This window comes from Saimiri boliviensis, chromosome 7, assembly GCF_048565385.1.
Source record: "Saimiri boliviensis isolate mSaiBol1 chromosome 7, mSaiBol1.pri, whole genome shotgun sequence".
Lineage (NCBI taxonomy): Eukaryota > Metazoa > Chordata > Mammalia > Primates > Cebidae > Saimiri > Saimiri boliviensis.
In genome coordinates this window covers 80,617,136-80,640,687 of record NC_133455.1, presented here as the reverse complement: position 1 = coordinate 80,640,687, position 23,552 = coordinate 80,617,136, and the positions used below count along the sequence as shown (strand labels likewise).

The 23,552-nt window shown below is 38.3% G+C and overlaps 1 protein-coding gene across 11 annotated transcripts in view; it reads left to right on the top strand.

Annotated features, from left to right (window-relative positions):
- The window catches only part of GRIP1 (glutamate receptor interacting protein 1), a 713,425-nt gene that overhangs the window by 621,631 nt on the left and 68,242 nt on the right, over positions 1 to 23,552 (top strand). For all 11 annotated transcript variants that reach the window (XM_039472175.2, XM_074402865.1, XM_039472176.2 and 8 more), the window contains 2 exons: positions 2,181 to 2,261; positions 13,870 to 13,939. In XM_039472175.2, the coding sequence (XP_039328109.2) occupies positions 2,181 to 2,261; positions 13,870 to 13,939 (151 nt within the window). The remainder of the gene's footprint in view (positions 1 to 2,180; positions 2,262 to 13,869; positions 13,940 to 23,552) is intronic.

Sequence of the window (23,552 nt, the reverse complement as noted above, 5' to 3'; positions counted from 1 at the left end):
CTACTGTGGGAAATAATTTTCTCTGTCTCAAGTCCTATTGAGAAATTTAAAGGGTACAAATTCTTAGTGAATAAATAAACAAATAAATATATCTGGATTCACTTCCTGGCACACCAGAGTGTTAGCTGAAGACAACCCCCAAAGTCAAAGGTAGATTTTTGTTTTTTTGAGACAGAGTCTTGCTCTGTTGCCCAAGCTGGAGTGCAGTGGTACAATCTCAGCTGACCACAACCTCCATCTCCTGGGTTCAATCGATTCTCCTGCTTCAGCCTTCCAAGCAGGTGGGACTACAGGTGCGCACCACCACACCTGGCTAATTTTTGTATTTTTAGTAGAGACAAGGTCTCACTATATTGGCCAGGCTAGTTTTAAACTCCTGACCTCGTGATTTGCCCACCTCGGCCTCCCATAGTGCTAGGATTACAGGCGTGAGCCACCGTGCTGGGCCCGAAGGTATTAATTCAGTCCATGACACTCACTTGGTTGAGGGAGGAAGTGGGAAAGGCAGCTGATTCCCTCGCTCCCTTCTGAAGTAAATAAAAACCAGAGCTAAGGAGGGAGGCCAGAGAAGGAAGACCCAGTAGCAGCATTGAGGCTGATAGAGCCAGCTTGGGGATCCTTTTTATAGGTGGCTTTCTAGAAGTGGCGGGCCCAGGGAAATCAAATTTCTATTGTGTGCTCCAGTTTTAACACTGTGTGGCGAACCTTCTAAGTTGAAAAGTCATCTGGTCTGGTGAAACGTTTAACGCCTGAATTTCTCCTGGGATAGGACAAGAGGTCAAGAAGAGCAATTCAAGGCGGAATAAAAAAGAGAGTCCTCTCTCCGCTTACATGAGTCTAATCCTAACCATCACCTCCACTTTGCACAGACTCACGTGTGTTAAATACATTAGTAAATTAAACTAAGGGCCTGAGGACCTAATGGTTCTGCTGTGGTTGTTTGTGTGCCGGATGGGCACCTGCCTTGAGTCAAGCTGATCCAGGAGGCCTGTGGCTAGCTCACCCATCCCACATTCCTGTGTTCATGCTGTTTCCATTGTTCCTGAAACCTCTCCCCACTTCTTTCTAAAACCTTCAAAAGAGATTGTGGTCGTTAGCAACTTAGTATGATAGATGCTATCTCTTCAATGGATATTTCCATTTTAACTTTATCTTTAATCGAAGGTCTTTCTGACTGTTAAAGGAATTTTAAGAAGAGTATATTTAAGAGTCTGTAGCGAATTCTTCCTTTCTGGGAAATTAAATAGGTCTGGGTAAAGTTAGTTTAGCTCTGTCCTGGGTTGAGATTCAGCCAGTGCACACAGATTCTTTCTCTGTTGCTTCAATATTAGCTTACTTCTTTCCTGCCTGGCCAGTATCTGAGCCCACTTTCACACTCTTCAGTGCCCCCATCCTCTCTGGGATTTCTGAAAGTTCCCCTTACACAGAAACTAAAGGATCATTTAATGTAGTTGGGATCTCCTGGGTCCCTGTGTTCCAGCTTTGTGGTCAGCATCTAGTCTGGTTGTTTTAGTGTGATTGATTGATAAGCAGTACTGTTCTGGCTGTGAAATATTTCAAATGTCACTCCTGATTCTACCTCTTAAATTGTACTTTTCACTATTTACATTACAAATTAAGGCACCTTTCCACCCACTCTTCACTGCCCAATCAACGACCATCACACCAAACTGACATCTCTCCTGAAATCTATTTTGCCAGGTACCTTCAAACAATAAATGGGGGTGGGGTGGGGGAGAAGAATTACTGAATAGTACACTCTCGGAAAAGAGTGGAAAATACGGCTAGGGGTGGAAAGAATAAAATAGGACCAAAGGTTCTTAAACTTTACTATGCCTAAGAATCACCTTAGAGATTCTGAATCGTAGATTGAAATGATTCAGGAATCATTATTTGTAACTCGTATTCAGGTAAATTTGATGTAGATGATGTGTGCATCACATCTGAGAAATACTGAACTCAACTGTTGCTATGAATTATATACAGTTGCCTATGGATAGGACCTGTATTGATCACTAGGAGCTTAATTTACCAGAATTTTAAAGGCATCCATCTTATTTCAGTTCCTACTGTTTTAGCTATAGATGATTATGATGCAAGTATTCCCAATGCATTCTTATTGATGGGTGCTCCCCTCCTCAGGTTCTATTAACGCACTCCTTTTTGTTTTGAAATTACAGAGTCTGTCATCCCAAGTAGTGGCACATTTCATGTAAAGCTCCCTAAGAAGCACAATGTGGAACTTGGAATAACCATAAGTTGTAAGTAGAAGTTCTTTCTTTCAAATAATTTTTAAAGACATTAGAAAACTGTGTTGTTAACTGTTTTGCAGGTGTGACAAATGTTTTATATGTCTTTGCCAAGTTTTTATGTCATGATACAGAAATGTGGAGTTAGTTATACCTCCAGCACACACTGGCTGTATGAGTGGGGCAAGTCATTCAGACTCTCTCCAATCTTATATTTCTTCATATGTAAAATTGTAAAATGAAAATAAGGATAGCTAGAAAATATAGGATTGTTTTAATTGTTGAATAAAATTACATGTTTATATACCTACTACAGTGCCTGGCAAATGATGAGTCAGTACGCACTCAATAAACATGTATCTTACACCCCAGATGAATAATTAGATGAGAGATAGATGCACATAAATTCTCTACATTTAATATTGTGAATTATTAGCATATTGCATATGTTACTAGTTTATTGTATATTAATTCACAATGTATTGTGAATTAAGTTTTTACAATAATCTATTCAACAAAATTACATTTAATTACTTTTAAGACTATCTTCCTATCTGTCCACTATGCATCTATCGTCCTTTTCACAAGACTAAAACAGTATCTCTTACTTTAAGTAAATCCTTGAATTCCTCCATGGTACACAGTACCTGGAAAACAACCAGAAGGAAAAGTGGACCATATAAATGTACTTAATTTTCTCCTTTCTTCAGGCTCTAGTTTTCTAACTGCTTTTTTAAAAACAACTTTTAAAATGTTAGCTCCAATGGACTTTTCTAGAATGCAAATTGAGGGGTTTTTGAGGCTTTTAATATCCATAGTCTAAATGCATCCATAAATGTCCCAAGAAAATGAAGCAAATGATAAATGCGTAAAGACCAGAGGAGACATAGAGGTAGTGACTGTGACCAAGAGCTGGTTTTTTTCAGGAAAGAGTGATGAGGCCACATAAAAGTGCCTCACTGCACTCTGTCAGATAGCAATTCTGTCAGTGATTCAGGCAAAAAATAAATAAAAGTTCTCAATTGGGCAGTATGAAATGCTGCTCTCTGATTCAACATGGATGATATAAATTTAATACTGAAAAATGAAATTTTATTTATAACCAATAAGCCACACATATCTACTGTAACACTAAAAAGAATGGTACTGCAATTCAGAATAAATATTAAGAGCAAGAAGCTATGTGTATAAGAGAGAGCCTAGATTCTCCCAAACCCTAATGTGACCTTAGTGAGAGAAAAGTAGAAAGATGGAATGGGATTTTAGAGACTTCAGCACTATCCTAAGTGTTCCTAAAGTCATTTATTTTTTAAATTAGGTTGCTTAGCCTCTCAGTTTGTTCACTGTGCAGCAAAGATGGTATGTCACTGTAGTGTCAACAGCTACAGCTACTAAAATGAAGAAAGTATATCAGGATTTACTATTCCAAACATATTTAGGGCTCAAGATGGCTTCTGCATGCAAACCCTCATGCAACTGTAAGGCTATTCTATTTAATTGTATTTATTCCAATCCATTCATTTATCGTGTCAGAACTAGCTGTGGAAGTGGTGCGTCTTGGAGTTGTGCAGCATATAACCTGCTTCTGTACACAGAGACCCTGCGCCAACTTTCGTTCTTTCATTCTTCTGCCTTCCCTCAACAAATGCATCCTAAATGTCCACCATGCTCTAAGCCCTATGCTAAGTTTTAAGAATATACACCCTGTTCTTCTAGATGCTTCCTGCTGGTTGGCATTCTGAAGTCATCTATTCCTCAGAAGCTTCTATCACCACTGCCACACAGTTATTTTACTCTTAAAGTTTAAGTAGGAAAATTGCCTTTAAATTTGTTTTTTACAATAGATGTATTCTTAATTACAAATTGACATAAATAAAAAATATAATCTAGCCCAGAAAGTATCCATGTAAAAATATCCTGTGGTATAGTTCTTATTTTAAAAAGTAGACATTTATATGCTAATTTGTTTGAGATGTAGTCTTGTACACAATCTACAAAATATTTGTTTTATTCACGTGAATAATCATTTAATATTATGCTTTATGATGGTGTTTTGTTTTACATGAGTGTTTTACTTCTAAAATGGGTTTTAATAGTAATAATGGCAAAACTCTGAAAACTGCCATAAAGATGGCTTGAATTTTAGCCAGCCATAAGCAAACGAATTCATGGAAGCTGAAAGTGTTATGCTGTTCTCAGATGGAGAAATGATACATGAGCTTGTCAAACCTGCTTGTCAGTTCTTCTAGAGCTACAGCTCCAGTTACACAACTAATCATCACCACCATGCTGAGTTGTTTGTCTCCTCATGGAAAATACTCTTATTTTACCAGATGAGAAGACCAACTTTGCTTTTTAGAAATTTTTTTAAAAAGGCCAGAATCCATTTTCATTGTTATGAGTTAGTAAAATCCTGAGGCCTAGCACAGTTCCTGGCACATACAAGATAGTTATTTAATACCTGTGTTTGCTGAGTGAATGAATAAGAAACTTTACCTGCAAACAATTTTTTACTAAGCCCTATGCACTCTAAGAAATTAGCCTCCGAGGGAGATGATGAATGAATATAAATGTTTGTGCAAAGGCTGATGTATGGACTGAAGGAGGATTGACTTGGAAAATAATTAAGAGCAAGGACTCAGAGCCTAGACTGTTTCATGCCCCAATTCCCTCAACCTTTCTGTGCCAAGTTTCTTTATCTAGAAAATGGTGTATATATTACCTTCCTTATAGAGTTGTTGAGAAGATTAAATCAATTACTGTATGTGAAATGCCTTGGACACATTGTGAACCCTGACAAACATTAGTGATGATGATATCATTATTTACTTTACACATAGAGCTTTTTGAAATATTCTTTATTTATGTTTTATTTTTTGAGACCGGATCTCACTCTGTCACCCAGGCCGGAGTGCAGCAGCACTATTATGGCTCACTGTAGTATCAACCTCCTGGGCTCAAACAATCTTCCCACTTTAACCTCCCAAGTATCTGGGACTACAGGCATGAGCCACAATGCCTGGCAAATTTTCAAATTTTTGTAGAGATGAAGTCTCACTGTGTTGCTCAGGCTGGTCTTGAACTTCTAAACTCAAGCAATTTTCCTGCATGTTGGGATTACAGGTGTGAGCCACCATGCCTGCTAAAATATTTTAAGCATAGCTCCAGCCCACAAAATCTAGTGCCAACGTAAGGAAGAAACCTGGGAACCCTCTTCTCAGACATACATGGATACTGTTAGTGAAACCAAGGTGATGTGAGGACTAGATTCTTCTCACTGTCTCTCTACCAAGTGCCCTTTCTGTCTTCTTCACCTTGTGCAAGCTCTGAGTATTAAGAAGCAGCCCCTCATCTCTAAAAGCACACCAGCAGAGCCTTTACGGCTCACTCTTCATACCCAATTGACTGAGAAATTAGTCTGTCCGACTTTAGACATAGTGAGCAGTTTCAGACTAATTTTCTTAAGTTCCCAGTGACACATTTGCAGCATATTAGCACCAGGCATTTCTTTCATTGATGTTATTGCTATAATATAATATTGTCACTGATATAATATAGAGTGATTTATTGTAGCAAATAAGGTAGAACAACCTAGCAGAAGGATGCAGGCTGGGACTAAAAGTCACATCCTGATGCCTCGACACCTTAAGTCAGAAACCTTAGAGCTCATTCATACCTTCCTGCACAGCCTACCTCCCTTTCAAGTCATCGAACCCTGGTTGCTCTGTCACGTGCCATTATCAGTAAAGTCCTTTTTACACGGGTGTTTTCCCTTGAGGTTTTATTGCAGGGGTTTGTATCTGTTTTGTACCAGGCATGGCACTATGCAATTTTATGTGTTTTCTTAATCCTCAAAGTAGCTCTGTGACATCTATCCCCATTTTACAAAGGGGAAAGAACAACTCAGCTGGGTAACCTGCCCAAGGACTGAGGGCTAACAAAAGGTGAAGCAGGGATCGAAACCCATAGTCTCTGACTAGCACTGGCTTCATTGTCACCACACCACTCATCCCTGTCACCATCTGATTGATGAAACTCCCTATATTCTGTATCGGAAAAGCAAAAGGCAGTATTTTGTGAGTACAGTGAATTCATTGGCTTTCCTTTTTAGTTCTGACTGAATTGTTTGCAGAAATAAAGGCTTGCTTTATTTTCTTATAAAATCATAAAGCAGCCTTTGTAATGACAAGCACAACAAATCTGTCATTTTCCCCTAAGTCTTAAGTGGATTTCGTAGAGAATGGTTCCTGTTATTTTGCCAACTTTGCAGTAAAAAGCTCTACTCACTGCTCCATTTCAAATCAAATAACTTGTTTCACTTATTATGTATGATGTCTATGGTTGCAATTAAAGTAAAGCTGAACGATTAAGAGTTTGTATGTGTATGTGTGTATGTATGTGTATATGTGATTATGAGTGGCTTTAAAATTTCTGAGGTCAAAATGTTACCAAACCAAACTTGGGTCCCCTTGCCCAGCATACTGAAAAAGCCAAAGACTGATAACTAGAATTTTCAGCAAGAGAAAGTGAAACATTTGTTGCAGGGCACCAAGCAAGGAGAACTGGGCAACTAATGTTTAAGACTGAAACTCCCTGATGGCCTAGATGTGTTTTGAAAGTAGGAAGCAGAGGTTATAGGCAAAATTATAAATTAATACATGGAGGCTTTATATTGTTTGGCCCAAAAAGAGAAGTATCTCACAGTGGGGGTTCACAGGTCATGAGTAGATTCAGAAATTTTTTTTATTTTGCAGTTGGTTAAAGAAGCAGGGCTTTGTCTAAAAACTTAGGGTCAGCAAAAAGGAATGTTAAAGTGTGGCCTTTAGGCATGACTCTTTTCAGGGCCCTCAGGAGGAAATTTAGAACAAAAAATGGAGTTCAGTTCTTACTTCTCCGTTATCTGCATGAGATCTCTGTAATGGTGTTCAGCATTTTCCATCTGATGTGAGTCCAGGTTTCTGAAAAACAACTTAAGAACATATGTTAAGATATTATCTTTTAGTTTCTATGGAGAACCAAAATACTTTGTGATTCTGACTTGATTGGGAGACTATTGTTTAAGTTATCAGTATTGTATCTTCTTGCTTATAGGATTGCTCATTTACTTTTCAAGCCTACCTGGGTGCCTGGAATTTCCCTTGAAAGGATGACTTTTTTTTTTTTTAATTTCTATGTTTGGGAGGGGGTGCCCAGCAGGCCCCTAAAAGGGATCCCTGGTCTGCTTCAAAACTACAGTAGCTGGAACACATGTTTTTACTTTTTCTCCCACCCTACACTCCACTTTAAATAAAAATATAAGATTTTTCAAAAGGCAAAAACTCATAAGGACAAAAATAAAAGGAAAATAGACAACAGCAACCAAATTTGGCAAAGAAGATGAAGAAAGATTAATTTAACTAAAGAAGCAGCAGGGAAGCTGATAACAAGCCTGATTTCTATCTTGTACTCCAAAGAGGCTCGGGGACCAGAAACTTCTAGAAGTACATTTCATGGAAAGTCCTAAGGCAGGAGGATTGGTTGAAAGCCTGTTTAAGAATGGCCTTAGTCTTTAGATGCCTTCCCCAGCTCCCAAGTACCCCTCTCCTATCCTGGCAGAAGCCCAGAGTTTTATTCTCTGGAAAGCATGCAATAGAGAGTTCTTTGGACTGAGAGCACACAGCTGAATGCAGCAGTACTGCTTTAAAAATGGAAACTAGGTGTTTTTGCATACTGAATATTAAGACTAAGAGCCTTCTTCCCCCAGGAAGCTTAGAGAAGCCAGGTAGTCAGGCTTAATAGCCTTCAAACGGGAGGAAAAATCAGGACCATCTGACCCAATAAAACAGCCAGGCCTAAACTTACAGTTAAGACCATAGTCCACAAGCCCCACTTGGGTACACCAAGCTTTTGAACAGCTTTTTAGGGCCACACTCTTTACTATAAACGGACAGCCAAGAGAAAAATGGACACTTGAGGAAGAATCTAATATGCGAGGCTATCACCAGAAACAAAGAGGGAAATCAGAGAATTGGCACATGTAGAAAGAAGAAAAATCAAAGAGAAACCTATCATTGACATCATTAGCAACAAATATATTGCATTCATGAGGTGAGCAGGGAGTGGATGCTATTACAAAATGACATTCAGAGGGGAAAAAAGAGGCCTTGAAAATTAAGAGTATGGGAGAAATGAAAAAAACTTCAGTACAAATATTGGAAAATAAAGTTAAGGAAAATGTCCAGAAATTAGAACAAAACACATAAATGAAGAATCTAGAATTGATGAGAAAATTATCCAGGTTGAGTCCAAATGACACAACATCCAAGTAATAGGGATTACAGAAAGAGGAAAGAAACACATCGAATAAATAAATGTATAAATGTCCTAGAAATTATGGATTTCTTTCCAAAATGATGGGTCCGTGCAAAGCTTATCATCAAGAGTTATGAGAACATTGGACAAAGAAGTAATTTTGTAGGGTTCCAGTGCTGGGACAGCAGGGCACTGAGGAGTGTCATACAATGTATTAGAATAATACAAACAATAATCAAATAATCAGAGTAGCATCAAGCTTTTCAACCACAACTCTGGAAGCTAGAAAGCAATGGAAAAGTGCCTTTAATTTTCTAAAAGAAGGACTGCCAGCCTAGAATTCTTTACTCAGCAAAGTAGTCAATCAAATATGAAAGTAGAAAATGACATGTAGCTATACAAGTTTTCAATAAACTCTTCTCCCTTGCACTCTTCTCTAGAAGCTACTAGAGAATGTGCACCACCAACAGTGAGAGAGTGTAAAGGCAGAAACAGGGAGAGTTGGGTTCAGGATACAGGGGCTCCAAAGATGCAAGAGAGAAGAGAACCTTGGGTTCCCAGAATGTGTGGGAAGGAAGTCCCCAAGATCTGTGTAGCACCCCTAGGAAGCAACCAGTCCCGACAGGTGAGCAAGCCCTGATAGAATTCCTGATAAGATTTGGTACGTTGAGAGAAGATTCATATATCCTAGGAAATACGAGGAGTTGAATTAATAATAAACACAAGAAAACAAAGCAAACAAAAACATCAAAACAACAGATAACTAAAGGAAATCCATGTTCTGCAGAAAAGGAAAGAAATCATAGAATGCTATATAACTTATCTCTGGATACTGTTGACATAGTCATGCTAAAATAAATATCAAATGTTGATTAATAAATACCAAAAATTATGACAAAATGGTACTGAGAAAATGGAGGGACAAGAAGGGTATATGAGTTATATGAGTATGTTAGTGGTCTAGAGGGAGGTGGGAGAAACTAACTTTTCATCTTTCTTTTTTTTTTTGAGACGGAGTTTCGCTCTTGTTGCCCAGGCTGGAGTGCAGTGGCACGATCTCGGCTCACCACAACCTCCGCCTCCTGGGTTCAGGCAATTCTCCTGCCTCAGCCTCCTGAGTAGCTGGGATTACAGGCACACGCCACCATGCCCAGCTAATTTTTAGTATTTTTAGTAGAGACGGGGTTTCACCATGTTGACCAGGATGGTCTCGATCTCTTGACCTCGTGATCCACCCGCCTCGGCCTCCCAAAGTGCTGGGATTACAGGCTTGAGCCACCGTGCCCAGCCTTAAACTAACTTTTCATCTTTCATAAGAGAAAGTAAATAGAAAATGACAAACACCAAAAAATGATTTGGTAGTAATAGTCCTAGGTTATTTAGCAATATGGAAACAGCCAAAAAATTGAAATCAGTTGCATCTGGGGAAGCAAGAAATTGAAGACAGCTCTTTCAGAATCTTGACTCTAAATTGTATGCATGTATATTTTTGGTACAAAGAAAATAAATTTTAAAAACTAATATAGTAAATTGTTTTTTGTGTGTGTGAGTACCAAGAATGTTTATAGACAACATGAAAAATCTCAATATTGCAATGTTATTAAATCAGAGTTTTGTGATCTGGAATAAAATTTCCAATAACATTGCCTGGCTGGATTGCAGAAGAGCTGTAGATACACATGATGATGATGAATTCTGAACAAGCTTGTAAATGACTCAAACAATGCAAATCTAGTAAAATAAATAAATTTTTTTTAAAAAACCTGCATTGGAAATACAAGTGTTGAGTTTGAATTAAAATCATTTCATAATATATGAATTTGAAAGAGGCAGTACTAGTATGTATCATATAATACAGGATTTAGCAACATTGCTCTTTTTTGTCAAGCTTTCAGTCGTGTGTTTGACCAGTTAATTTGAAATTTCAAGGATATTGAAATTTTAGGCCAGGCACGGTGGCTCAAGCCTGTAATCCCAGCACTTTGGGAGGCCAAGGCGGGTGGATCACGAGGCCAAGAGATCGGGACCATCCCGATCAACATAGTGAAACCCCGTCTCTACTAAAAAAAAATACAAAAAATTAGCTGGGCATGGTGGCACGTGCCTGTAATCCCAGCTACTCAGGAGGCTGAGGCAGGAGAATTGCCTGAACCCAGGAGGCGGAGGTTGCGGTGAGCCGAGATCGCACCATTGCACTCCAGTCTGGGTAACAAGAGCGAAACTCTGTCTCAAAAAAAAAAAAAAAAGAAAGAAAGAAAGAAATTTTAAAGACTTGCGATTGTTTTCTCCTTCTGTTTCAGAACTTAATCTTTTGTTGCCCTTTTATTCTTAACCACACTCTTGAAGAATTCACTGTCCTTTCCCATCCCCGTATGATGTGTTGCGTGGACTTCCAACTTGGAATCACTTCACAGAAGAGAGAAAACTATTTCATGCCTAATAACCTCAGGAGATTTAACCAGCCTTGCCTCTCCCTTTTATTAAACTTCTCTGGGGTTTTACAGTTAGTGACCAGAGCAGAGGTGCCTGTCTCATATTTGGTGTTCAATAAATATGTGCAAAATAAATGAATTGGAGTTCTGTAGAGAACTCCAATCAAATTCCAAGCACTGAGTAAATGCTAGTGTATTCTCATTCAAAGGGTCACTAACTAAGAAGCCTTCATGGGTGAGGCAAGTCAGTGAGTGACATCAACCCAATGAGGACAGAGGCAGATGGGAAATCAAAGGCTCCATCCAGAGGACATAGTGGGAAACTTAGTCCACGGTTGTTAAACAATAATAACAACAAGAAACATTTACGTAGCTCATCCTGTGTGCACTGGTCCAATCTCTTTACATATAATAGCTCACATAATTCTCCCAACAAAAACTATATGGTAAGCACTGTTACTCCTCAACGTTTTGCAGATGAGGAAACGAAGGCACCTAATGACTGTGTGCTCAAGCACATATAGCTAATAAGTGGTAGCGCCAGGATTGTGGTAGCGCCAGAATTTTGGACCCGACCATTCTAGCCACCAAGTCCAGGCTCTTAATCATGACACCATATTGCCCATCTATTTTTTTAAAAGAAGCCATATATCTAGAATCTGCTAATTTATAAGTGTTGGCAACTAAATATTTTTAAAGCACTATAAGCCAAGCAAAGCATGCTTGGTTTGTGACTTCTTCTCAGGTAGTAGAAAATTAAAACATGGGGCTAGGATACACAAACCATGACTGGGCCCCCAGATCATGCATGGCCACATTTGACATGCATGGTGGTGATGGGCAGGATTTCATACAGATCTGGATGACGCACTTCTGGATTCAACCTCATCACCCCAGTGGACATCCACCCTGTGGACTCCATTAAAGTAGAAAGAGAAGAATCTAGTGAATGTGAAAATGGCCACATGTCTGTAGATTATGAGAAGTTTGAAACTCCTCTGCAAGCTGTGTTGGTCTGATCAAGAGCTTATAGTGCTATATTCCTCTCTTTCAAGGATAACAGAGATAGGTCTGATGTATTTTGTTGCCTCTATTATTGTTTGGTTATACAGACCATTTCAGTGGAAGATAGTTTTTTTTTTAAGCCAAAAGAAACATTGAGTACTATGTGATGGTTACTCAGCTTGGCAAAATTCATTGGCAGATGCTAGAAACGCTATACTTGCTGGTAATAACAAAGTTTTTATTTTTGTGCCCTATGCCCAGAACAATTTGCAGTTTTGAAATATGACATAACTAGAAATCCTAGATGCTTATATGCCTCTAGGGGCACGCTATCAAATCATTGAATGAAGTTTTAAATTATGAGTTAATTATAGTGAAGAGAAAGTTTTGCATTCTTCGCTAGAAGCTAAGAATAATGATTGAATGAAGTACCATTAACATTTGCTACAGACCAATTTAGACAGTGGGTAAGGTATCGGTGTATATTTTCTTTTTCTTTAAATGTTGTGTTAAGATATTAAGCCATCTGTTCTTGTGCATAAACATTTTTCTGAGATTCAGATGGGATTATGGGATATGATATGGCTCTATGATTATTATGGGGTGATCAGACTGTTTATAATAAAATCTTACTTTAGGGGCCTGTTAATGATCTCTAGAAGGAAATCCCTCCAGGTTTCAGGTTGGCAAAACATCTCCTCTCAGAGGCTAATTGTTTTTCACAAATGTTGATATGGTTAATTGTAAGGATCAAATTCCTAAATTAAATGTAAACCTCTAAGTCAGAATGACTTTTTTATTTATATGAACTATAAGTAGTTTCTAGGGTTTATTCTAAATAGGCTCATTTCTAATTGTTTCATGTTTTCTAAGAAAATTAATAAAGCCCAAAACTGACCACTGTGTACTATAATAGTTTTATCTATAAATTTAATAAGAGTTACATGTATAGGTTTAGAATATCAGCATATATAAAAACTTAGTGAACTAGTGACAAAATATTTACTAAAAATATAAGAGAGTTACATTTCAGAAGCTTTCTGAGTATGAATTTGTGAGTAGAATTTAAAGATTTAGAGTCCATCTAGCAAAAAAAATTCCTTGTGGGGGGAAAAAAAAGGAACTTTATTGATTAATTGATTGATTGATTGAGACAGAGTCTCGCTCCATTACCCAGGCTAGAGTGCAGTGGTGCCTCAGCTCACTGCAGCCTCTGCCTCCTGGGTTAAAGTGATTCTCCTGCCTCAGCCTCCCAAGTAGCTGGGACTACAGGCATGAGCTACCATGCTGGCTAATTTTTGTATTTTTAACAGAGATGGTGTTTCACCATGTTGGCCAGGCTGGTGTTGAACTTCGACCCCAGGTGATCTGGCCACCTCAGCCTCCCACTATGCTGGGATTACAGGCATGAGCCACTGTGCCTGGCCAAAAAAAAGAGAAGAACTTTAAATCAGTGATTCTTATCCACTTTACCACTGTACACTGGAGTAATATGGCATATTCCCATCAACAGTGGTGTCTACTCACTACTGGAAGGGAATAGAGGAAGGGGTGACTAAGGGGAGCCCCAGTTGATTTAAATACTCTCCAACCGAGGTACCGAGCCTTCAGGTCCTCTCTGGAGAACTGCTTATTAAAATAGTTTTAAATCTAATGACCACTTCTCCAATTGCTTTCTCTAATTACAAATTGGTTTAGTTTTTATGTTTGTAAATATTTTAGCACAAACATTTGTATAGCCATAATGTGCATACTTGCAAATTCATTTGCTGACCGTCTTTGTTTTGCATACAAATGTTGCTTGCATTAAGTTATTATAAAACAAGGGAAATGTACAACAGGGGGTGAATAATGGATATAAAGATGTGATTATTTTGTCTTCATTATTACAGCACCATCCAGTAGAAAACCAGGAGACCCCCTCGTCATTTCAGATATCAAGAAAGGGAGTGTGGCACACAGGTAAGGAAAATGGATTTTCTGATTCATTTTAAGCCCTCTCTTAATTTAAGCATACATGACACCTTCCATACCCAAAGCAGACCCTTCTAATAGGTCACCGTATTTTCAAAAACTTAGAAGCAGTCACTATTAATTGATCATATTTGACATCACTAGTTGCAGTGGCTCCACAGATCTCTTCCTGCATATCAGTTTATCTCTGCACAGCTGAAAACATTTCTTAGGATCTTTCATGAGTCTAGTATAGGCTCTCCTTCACTTATCATCTTTTATTCATTTTCTGACTAAAAAAAAAAAAAAAAAAACACTGAAAGTAACAGCACTTATTGGAGATACCCAAACAGAGGTGGTAACTGTGCAAGAGTTTTGCTGTTACCAGAATATCTCCTCTGAGCAAGCAAGATTCTTGAGCATCAAAATGTTTGTATCACCTGTTTAGCCCATATACTATCAAAATCAGGAGGTCTCAAATTTTTTTCATAAATAAAAATATTTTAATTGATTGAGGATACTGATATAAGACCATTAACTTCCTTTCTATTATCTAAATCAAGACTTTAAAAAAAATACAATTTATTATCACAATTATTTTATTAAATAAATGCTTTTATTTTCTTTTCTTTTTGATACAGAGTGTTGCCTGTGTCACCCAGGCTGGAGTGCAGTGGCACAATCTTGGCTCACTGAAACTTCTGCCTCCCCGGTTCAAGCGATTTTCTTGCCTCAGCCTCCCAAGTGGCTGGGATTACAGGCGTGCACCACTATGCATGGCTTATTTTTATATTTTTACTAGAGACAGGGTTCTGCCATGTTGGCCAGGCTGGTCTCAAACTTCTGACCTTAGGTGATTCACCTACCTCAGCCTCCCGAAGTGCTGGGATGACAGGTGTGAGCCACTGTGCCCAGCCCAAGAAATACTTTAGCATTCAAAAAGTAGGAAGTAAAACAGGCACAGAAATACAGACATCATGTGTTCTCACTTATTTGTGGCATTTAAAAATCAAAATACTTGAACTCATGGAGATAGAGAGTAGAAGGATGGTTACCAGAGGCTGGGAAGGGCAGTGGGGGGGGGGGGGGGGTCATTGTGTGAGTTTAGGTGTGTATGTGCAGGCTCCACTGCCATGTCAAAGAGACAGCTAAATACAGTGGATCAAACAAGACAGAAGTTTCTCTCTCATAACAGTTGGGAGAGAGGAAGGCAATCCAGGGCTGTGTGAGCCATCCCAGCAGCTTGTCAGTTATTACTATAAAATAAAATGTGTGGGTATATAGTTGGTAGATAGAAGAGATATTTTGATACAGGCATGCAATGCATAGTAATTACATCATGGAAAATAGGGTATCCATCCCTTCATGCTTTTATCCTTTGTGTTTGTGACAAACAATCCAATTATACTCTGTTAGTTACTTTTAAGTGTGCAAGTAAATTATTATTGACTACAGTCACTCAGTTGTGCTATCAAATACTAGGTCTTATTCATTCTAGTTTTTTTGTACCCATTAACCATCCGTACTTCCCCACCCTGAACCTCCCCCCGACCACCCAATACCCTTCCCACCCTCTGGTAACCGTCCTTCTCTCTATCTCCATGAGCTCAATTACTTTGATTTTTAAATATCACAAATAAGTGAGAACATGTGATATTTGTATTTCTGTGTCTGGTTTATTTCACTGAACATAAGTGACCTCCAGTTCCATCCATGGCGTTGCAAATGACAGGATCTCATTCTTTTTTATGGCTGAATGGAACTCTGTTGTATATATGTACCACATTTCTTTTATCCATTTATCTTTCAATGGACATTTACGTTGCCTTCAAATCTGCAGTGCTGCAGTAAACGTAGGAATGCAGATATCTCTTCAATACACTGATTTCCTTTCTTTTGTGTATGTACCCTGCAGTCAGATTGCTGGATCATATGGTAGCTCTATTTTTAGTTATTTGAGGAACCTCCAGCTGTTCTTCGTAGCAGTCGTACTAATTTACACTCCCATCAACAGTGTACCAGGGTTCCCTTTCCTCCACATTCTCTCCAGCATTTGTTATTGCCTGTCTTTTGGATAAAAAACATTTTAACTGGGGTCAGATGATATCTCATTGCAGTTTTGATTTGCAGTTCTCTGATGACCACTGATGTTGAGCATCTTTTGGTATGCCTGTTAGTCATTTGTATGTCTTTTGAGAAATGACTGTGCAAATATTTTGTCCATTTTTTAATAGGATTACTAGATTTTTTTTTCTGTAGACTTGTTTGAGCTCCTTATATATTCTGGTGATTAATCCCTTGTCAGATGCACAGTTTACAAATATGTTATCCTATTCTGTGAGTTGTCTCTTCACTTTATTGACTTTTTTCCTTTGCTACGAAAAAAAGCTTTTTAACTTGTTATGATCTCATTTGTCCATTTTGCTTAGGTTGCGTGTGCTTGTGGGGTATTACTCAAGACATATCTGCCCAGACCAATGTCCTAGAGAGTTTCCCCAACTTTTTTTTTTCTTGAGGTAGTGTCATAGTTTGAAGTCTTAGATTTAAGTTATTAATCTATTTTGATTTGACTTTTATATACAGCTAGAGATAGCTATCTAGTTTTATTCTTCTGCATATTGATATTCAGTATTCTCAGCACCATTTATTGAGAGACTCTTTCCCAGTGTATGTTCTAGGCACCTTTGTCAAAAATGAGTTCGCTGTAACTATGTGGACTTGTTTCTAGGTTCTCTATTCTCTTCCATTGGTCTATGTGTGTGTTTTTATGCTAGTACCATGCTGTTTGGGTTACTAGAGCTCTGTAGTATAATTTGAAGTTAGATAATGAGATTCTTGCAGTTTTGTTCTTTTTGCTCAGGATAGCATTGGCTATTCTAGGTCTTTTGTGGTTCAGGATAAATTTTAGGATAGATTTTTCTATTTCTGTGAGGACTGTCACTGCTATTTTGATATGGATAGCATTGAATCTATTGATTGTTCTGGGTAATATGGACATTTTAACAATATTGATTCTTCTAGTTTATAAACATGTCGTATTTTTTTTGTTTGTGTCCTCTTCAATTTCTTTCATCAATGTTTTAGTTTTCATTGTAGAGATCTTTTACTTATTTCATTAAGTTAATTCCTAAGTATTTGATTTTATTTGTGGTTTTTGTAAATGGGATTACTTCTTTAATTTCTCTTTCAGAGTGTTCACTATTGGCAAATATAAATGCTACTTATTTTGATATTATTGATTTTGAAGCCTGCAACTTTACTGAATTTTTTTTGTCAGTTCTAATAGTTTTTTGTGTAGTCTTCAGGTTTTTCCAAATATAAGATCATGTTATCTACAAACAAAGATAATTTAACTTCTTCCTTTCCAATTTAAATACACTTTTATCTTTCTCTTGTGAGATTGCTCTAGCTAGGACTTCTACTGTGCTGAATAACAGTGATGACAGTGAGCATCTTTGTTGTGTCCCAGGTCTTAGAGGAACAGCTTTCAGTTTTTTCCCATTCAGTATGATACTAGCAGCAGCTCTGTTGTATATGGCTTTTATTATGTTGAGGTATGTTTCTTCTATACCTAGTTTTTTGAGGATTTTTATCATGAAGGGATGTTAAATTTTTTCAAATGCTTTTTCAGCATCAATAGAAATGATCATATGATTTTTGTTTTTTATTCTATTGATATGATGTGTCTCATTGATTGATTTGCATCACTTGCACCATCTTTGAATCCTTGGGTTGTGATCCAACTTGATTGTGATGAATCACCTTTTTAATGTATTGTTGAATTCAGTTTGCTAGTACTTTGTTAAGGATTTTTGCATCAATATCCATCAGAGATTTGGGCCCATAGTTTTTGTTTTCTTTGTGTGTGTGTGTGTGTGTGTGTGTGTGTGTGTGTGTGTGTCTGGTTTTGTTATCATGGTAATACTGGCTTCATAGGATGAGTTTGGAAGTATTTCCTCCTCTATTTTTCAGAATAGTTTGAGCAGGGTTGGTATTAGTTCTTTAAATGTTTGGTAGAATTCAGCAGTGAAGCCAAGCTTTGCTTTACTTAGAGACCTTTTATTATGACTTCAATCTTGTCACTTATTGTTGGTCTGTTCAGGTTTTGAGTTTCACCATAGTTCAATCTTGGTACATTGTATAAGTCTAGGAATTTATCCATTTCCTCAAGATTTTCTAATTTATTGGCATATAGTTGCTCATAGGAGCCACTAATGATCTTTTGAATTTCTGTGATATCAGTTGTAATGCCTCCTTTTTCATCTCTGACTTTATTTAGTTGAGTCTTCTTTTGTTGTTGTTGTTGTTTTGGCTAAAGTTTTGTGCATTTTGTTCACCTTTTTAAAAACTTTGTTGCATTGATCTTTGTATTGTTTTCTTCATTTCTAATTCATTTATTTTTGCTCTGACCTTTATTATTTATTTTCTTCCACTAATTTTGGGTTCAGTTTGCTACTGCTTTTCTGATTCTTTAAGATGGATTGTTAGGTTACTTATTTGAAGTTTTTCTTCTTTTTTGATGTAGGCACTTACAGCTACAAATTTCCTGCTTAGTGCTGCTTTTGCTATATCCCATAGGCTTTGGTATGTTGTATTTCCATTATCACTTGTTTCAAGAAATGTTTAAATTTTCTTGTTGATTTCTTCATTGGCCCACAGGTCACTCCGAAGCATATTGTTTCATTTCCATATGTATGTATAGTTTACAAAATTCCTCTTGTTATTTTTTTTTCTTCAACTTTTATTTTCAGTTCCAGAGTACATGAGCAGGATGTGCAGGTTTATTACATAGGTAAACGTGTGCCATGGTTTGCTGCACAGATCAACCTGTCATTAGGTATTAGCCCCAGGATCCATTAGCTGTTCTTCCTGATGCTCTCCCCACCATCAGCCGACCCATGACAGGCCCCAGTGTGTGTTGTTGCTTCTAGTGTGTCGATGTGCTCTCATCGTTCAGCTCCCACTTATAAGTGATAACATGCAGTGTTTTCTGTTTCTGTCTTAGTTTGCTGAGGATAAAAGCTTCCAACTCTATCCATGTCCCTGCAAAGGACATGATCTCATTCCTTTTCATGGCTGCACAGTATTCCATAGTGTGTATGTATCACACTTTCTTTATCCAGTCTATCATTAATGGGCATTTGGGTCGATTCCAGTTCTTTGCTATTGTTAATAGCGTTGCAATGGACATATGCATGCTTGCATCTTTAGAATAGAATAATTTACATTTCTTTGGATATATATCCCGTAATAGGATAACTGGGTCAAATGGCATTTCTGCTTCTAGATCTTTGAGGAATTACCACACTGTCTTTCACAATGGCTGACCTAATTTACATTCTCACCAACAATGTAAAAGCATTCTTTTTTCTCTACAACCTCACCAATATCTGTTCTTTCTTGACTTTTTCATAATTGCCATTCTGACCGACATCAGATGATATCTCATTATGGTTTTGTTTTGTATTTCTCTAATGATCAGTCATGTTAAGCTTTTTCTCCTATGTTTGCTGGCTGCATATATGTCTTCTTTTGAGAAGAGAAGTTCCTTGTAGACTCTGGATATTAGAACTTGGTCAGGTGGATAGATTGTCAAAATTTCCTCCTATTCTTTATATATATATACACACACATATATATATACACATACACATATATATATATATACACATACACACATATATATACACATATATATGTGTACGTGTATATATACATATATACACGTATATACACATACATATATATACATATATACACGTACACATACACACACACATGTATATACACATACACATGTATAGACACACACATATACACACATATATACATATATACACATATATATTATATACATATACACACATATGTATGTATATATGTGTATGTGTATATACAAGTGTATGTATATATACATGTATACACACATACATGTATATATACACATACATATATACACACACATATACACGTGTATATATGTATATATGTGTGTATATATGTGTATGTGTATATACATGTGTATGTATGTATATATATTATTACAGTTTAGGTTCTGGGGTACATGTGCAGAACATGCAGGATTGTTGCATAGGTACCTACATGGCAATGTGGTTTGCTGCCTCCATCCCCCCATCACATATATCTGGCATTTCTCCCCATGTTATCCCTCCCAACCTCCCTAACCCCACTGTCCTTCACCTGTTCCCCACAACAGACCTCAGTGTGTGATGCTTCCCTCCCTGTGTCCGTGTGTTCTTATTGTTCAACACTCATCTATGAGTGAGAACATGTGGTATTTGATTTTCTGTTCGTGTGTCAGTTTGCTGAGAATGATGGTTTCTAGTTTCATCCGCGTCCCTACAAAGGACACAAACTCATCCTTTTTTATGGCTGCATAGTATTCCATGGTGTATATGTGCCACATTTTCCTTGTCCAGTCTATCATTGATGGGCATTTGGGTTGGTTCCAGGTCTTTGCTATTGTAAACAGGGCCTCAGTGAACAAGTATGTGTGTGTGTCTTTATAATAGAACAATTTACAATCCTTTGGATATATACCCAGTAATGGGATTGCTGGATCAAAGGGAATTTCTATTTCTAGGTCCTTGAGGAATCACCACACTGTCTTCCACAGTGGTTGAACTAATTTACACTCCCACCAACAGTGTAAAAGAGTTCCTATTTCTCCACATTCTCTCCAGGATCTGTTGTCTCTAGATTGTTTAATGATCGTCTTTCTAACTGGCATGAGCTGATATCTCAATGTGGTTTTGATTTGCATTTCTCTAATGACCAGAGATGATGAACACTTTTTCTTAGGTTTATTGGCCTCATAAATGTCTTCTTTTGAAACGTGTCTGCTCATATTCTTCACCCACTTTTCAGTGGGTTTGTTTGCTTTTATTTTTTTGTAAATCTGTTTTAGTTATTTGTAGATTCTGGATACTAGCCCTTTGTCAGATGGGTAGATTGCAAAAATTTTTTCCCATTCTATTGGTTGCTGTTTCACTCTGATTGTTTCTTGGATTAGGTCTTTTCACATAATCCCATATTCCTTGGAGGCTTTGTTCATTTCTTTTCACTCTTTTTTTTTCTAATCTTGCCTTTTCACTTTATTTCATTGAGTTGATCTTCAATCTCTGATATCCTTTCTTCTGCTTGGTTGATTTGGCTATTGAAACTTGTGTATGCTTTGTAAAGTTCTTGTGTTGTGGTTTTCGGCTCCATCAGGTCATTTATATTCTTCTCTAAGCTGTTTATTCTCGTTAGCATTTCGTCAAATCTTTCTTCAAGGTTCTTAGTTTCTTTGCACTGGGTTAGAACATGTTCTTTTACTTCAGAGAAGTTTGTTATTACCCACCTTCTGAAGCCTGTTTCTGTCAATTCATCAGACTCATTCTCTATCCATCTTTGTTCCCTTGCTGGTAAGGAGTTATGATCCCTTGGAGGAGGAGAGTCATTCTGGTTTTGAATGTTTTCGTCCTTTGCGTGCTAGTTTCTTCCCATCTTTGTGGATTTATCTACCTGTGGTCTTTGTAGTTGGTGACTTTTGGATGGGGTCTCTGAGTGGACATGCTTTTTGTTGATGATGAAGTTATTTCTGTTTTTTAGTTTTCCTTCTTATAGTCAGGCCCCTCTGCTGTAGGACTACTGGAGGTCCACTCCAGACCCTGCTTGCCTGGGGAATCAACTGCAGCAGCTGCAGAACAATAAAGGTTTCTGCCTGTTTCTTCTTCTGTTATCTTAGTCCCAAAAGGATACCCACCAGAAGTCAGCCTGAGCTCTCCTTTATGAGGTGTCTCTTTGGATATACAGGGGTCAAGGAGTTGCTTGAGGATACAGTCTGACCCTCATAGGAGCAAAAGTGCTGAGCTGTGAACTCCATTGTTCTGTTCAGAGCTGCTGGGCAGGTAGGTTTAAGTCTGCTGCAGCGGAACTCATAACTGCCTTTTTTTCCAGATTCTCTGTCTTGGGAAGGTGGGGCTTTATTTATAAGTTTGTGACATGCTGCTGCCTTTTTTCAGAGCTGCCCTGCCAAGCAAGGAGGTAGCCTAGTCACAGTCTGCCAGCAGAGGTGTTGCTGAGCTGCCATGGGCTGTGCCAGCTATACCTCTGTAAACAAAACCACAGTTCTAACTATAGCTCTATAAACAAAACCACAAGGAAGTTCACCTGCCATGTGCACTTCCTTGTGGTTTTGTTTATAGAGGTATAGTTAGAACTGCCTTGGTAATGGAAGTCTGCCTCAGTAATGGCGGACTGCCTCTGTAATGGTGGACTGCCTCAGTAATGGTGGATTGCCTCAGTAATGGCAGACTGCCTTGGTAATGGCAGACTGCCTCGGTAGTGGCGGACTGCCTCGGTAGTGGCGGACTGCCTCAGTAGTAGTGAACTGCCTCAGTGGTGGATTGCCTCAGTAATGGCAGACTGCCTCAGTAATGGCGGACTACCTCAGTAGTGGAAGACTGCCTCAGTAATGGCAGATGCTCTACCCACCACAGAGCTGGACCATCCCAGATCCAGCTGTACTTGCTGTGAAACTCTCAATCCAGAGCATTTCAGATTACTGGTCTTTGTAGAGTTGGGACCCACCAAGCCAGATCACCTGACTCCCTGTTTCAGCCCCCTTTTTTCAATTGAATGGGCGGCTCTGTCTCCCAGGCATTCCAGGTGCCAGTTGAAACAGCCACCCAGATTTGTGTGAGTTTTGTGCAGAGACCTGCTGCGCCGGCTGAAACAGCCATGCTGGAAACTCTTGGCACTCTTCAGCCCGAGAATCTCCTGGTCTGTCGGCAGTAATAACTCGTTTGGAAATGCAGTGATCACTCACCCTCTGCATTGTTCTCCCTGGGAACTGCCCTCCAGAGCTGTTCTTATTTGGCCATTTTGGATCCCTGTGTCTCCTCCCATTGTTAGGTTGTCGTCTGATGACAGTTTCTTTTGCTGTGCAGATGCTCTTTAGTTTAACTAGATCTCATTTTTCAATGTTTGCTTTTGTTGCCAATGCTTAGTTTTTTGTTTTTTGTTTTTTTAGAGTCTTGCTGTGTCACCCAGGCTGGAGTGCAATGGCATGATCTTGGCTCACTGCAACCTCCACTTCCAGGGTTCAAGCTATTCTCCTGCCTCAGCCTCTTGAGTAGCTGAGATTATAGGAGTGTGCCACCATGCCTGGCTAATTTTTGTATTTTTAGTAGAGATGGGGTTTCACATGTTGGTCAGGCTGGTCTTGAACTCCTGACCTTGTGATCTTCCTGCCTCAGCCTCCCGAAGTGCTGGGATTACAGGCATGAGCCACCACGCCCAGCCTTTGTTGCCTTTGCTTCATGCATTTTTGTTGCCATTGATTTTGGCATTTTTGTCATCAAATCTTTGTCTGTGCCTGTGTCCTTAATGGCATTGTCTAGATTTTCTTCTGGAGTTTTTATAGTTTTGGGATTTACATTTCAGTATTTAATCCATCTTATTTAATTTACTTTATTTTGCTTATATTTATTTTATTTTGTATACAATGTAAGGAAGTGATCCAGTTTAAATTTTCTACATATGGTTAGCCACTTCTCCCAATGCCATATTAATCATTTTCTCATTGCTTGTTTTTGTCAGGTTTGTTAATGATCAG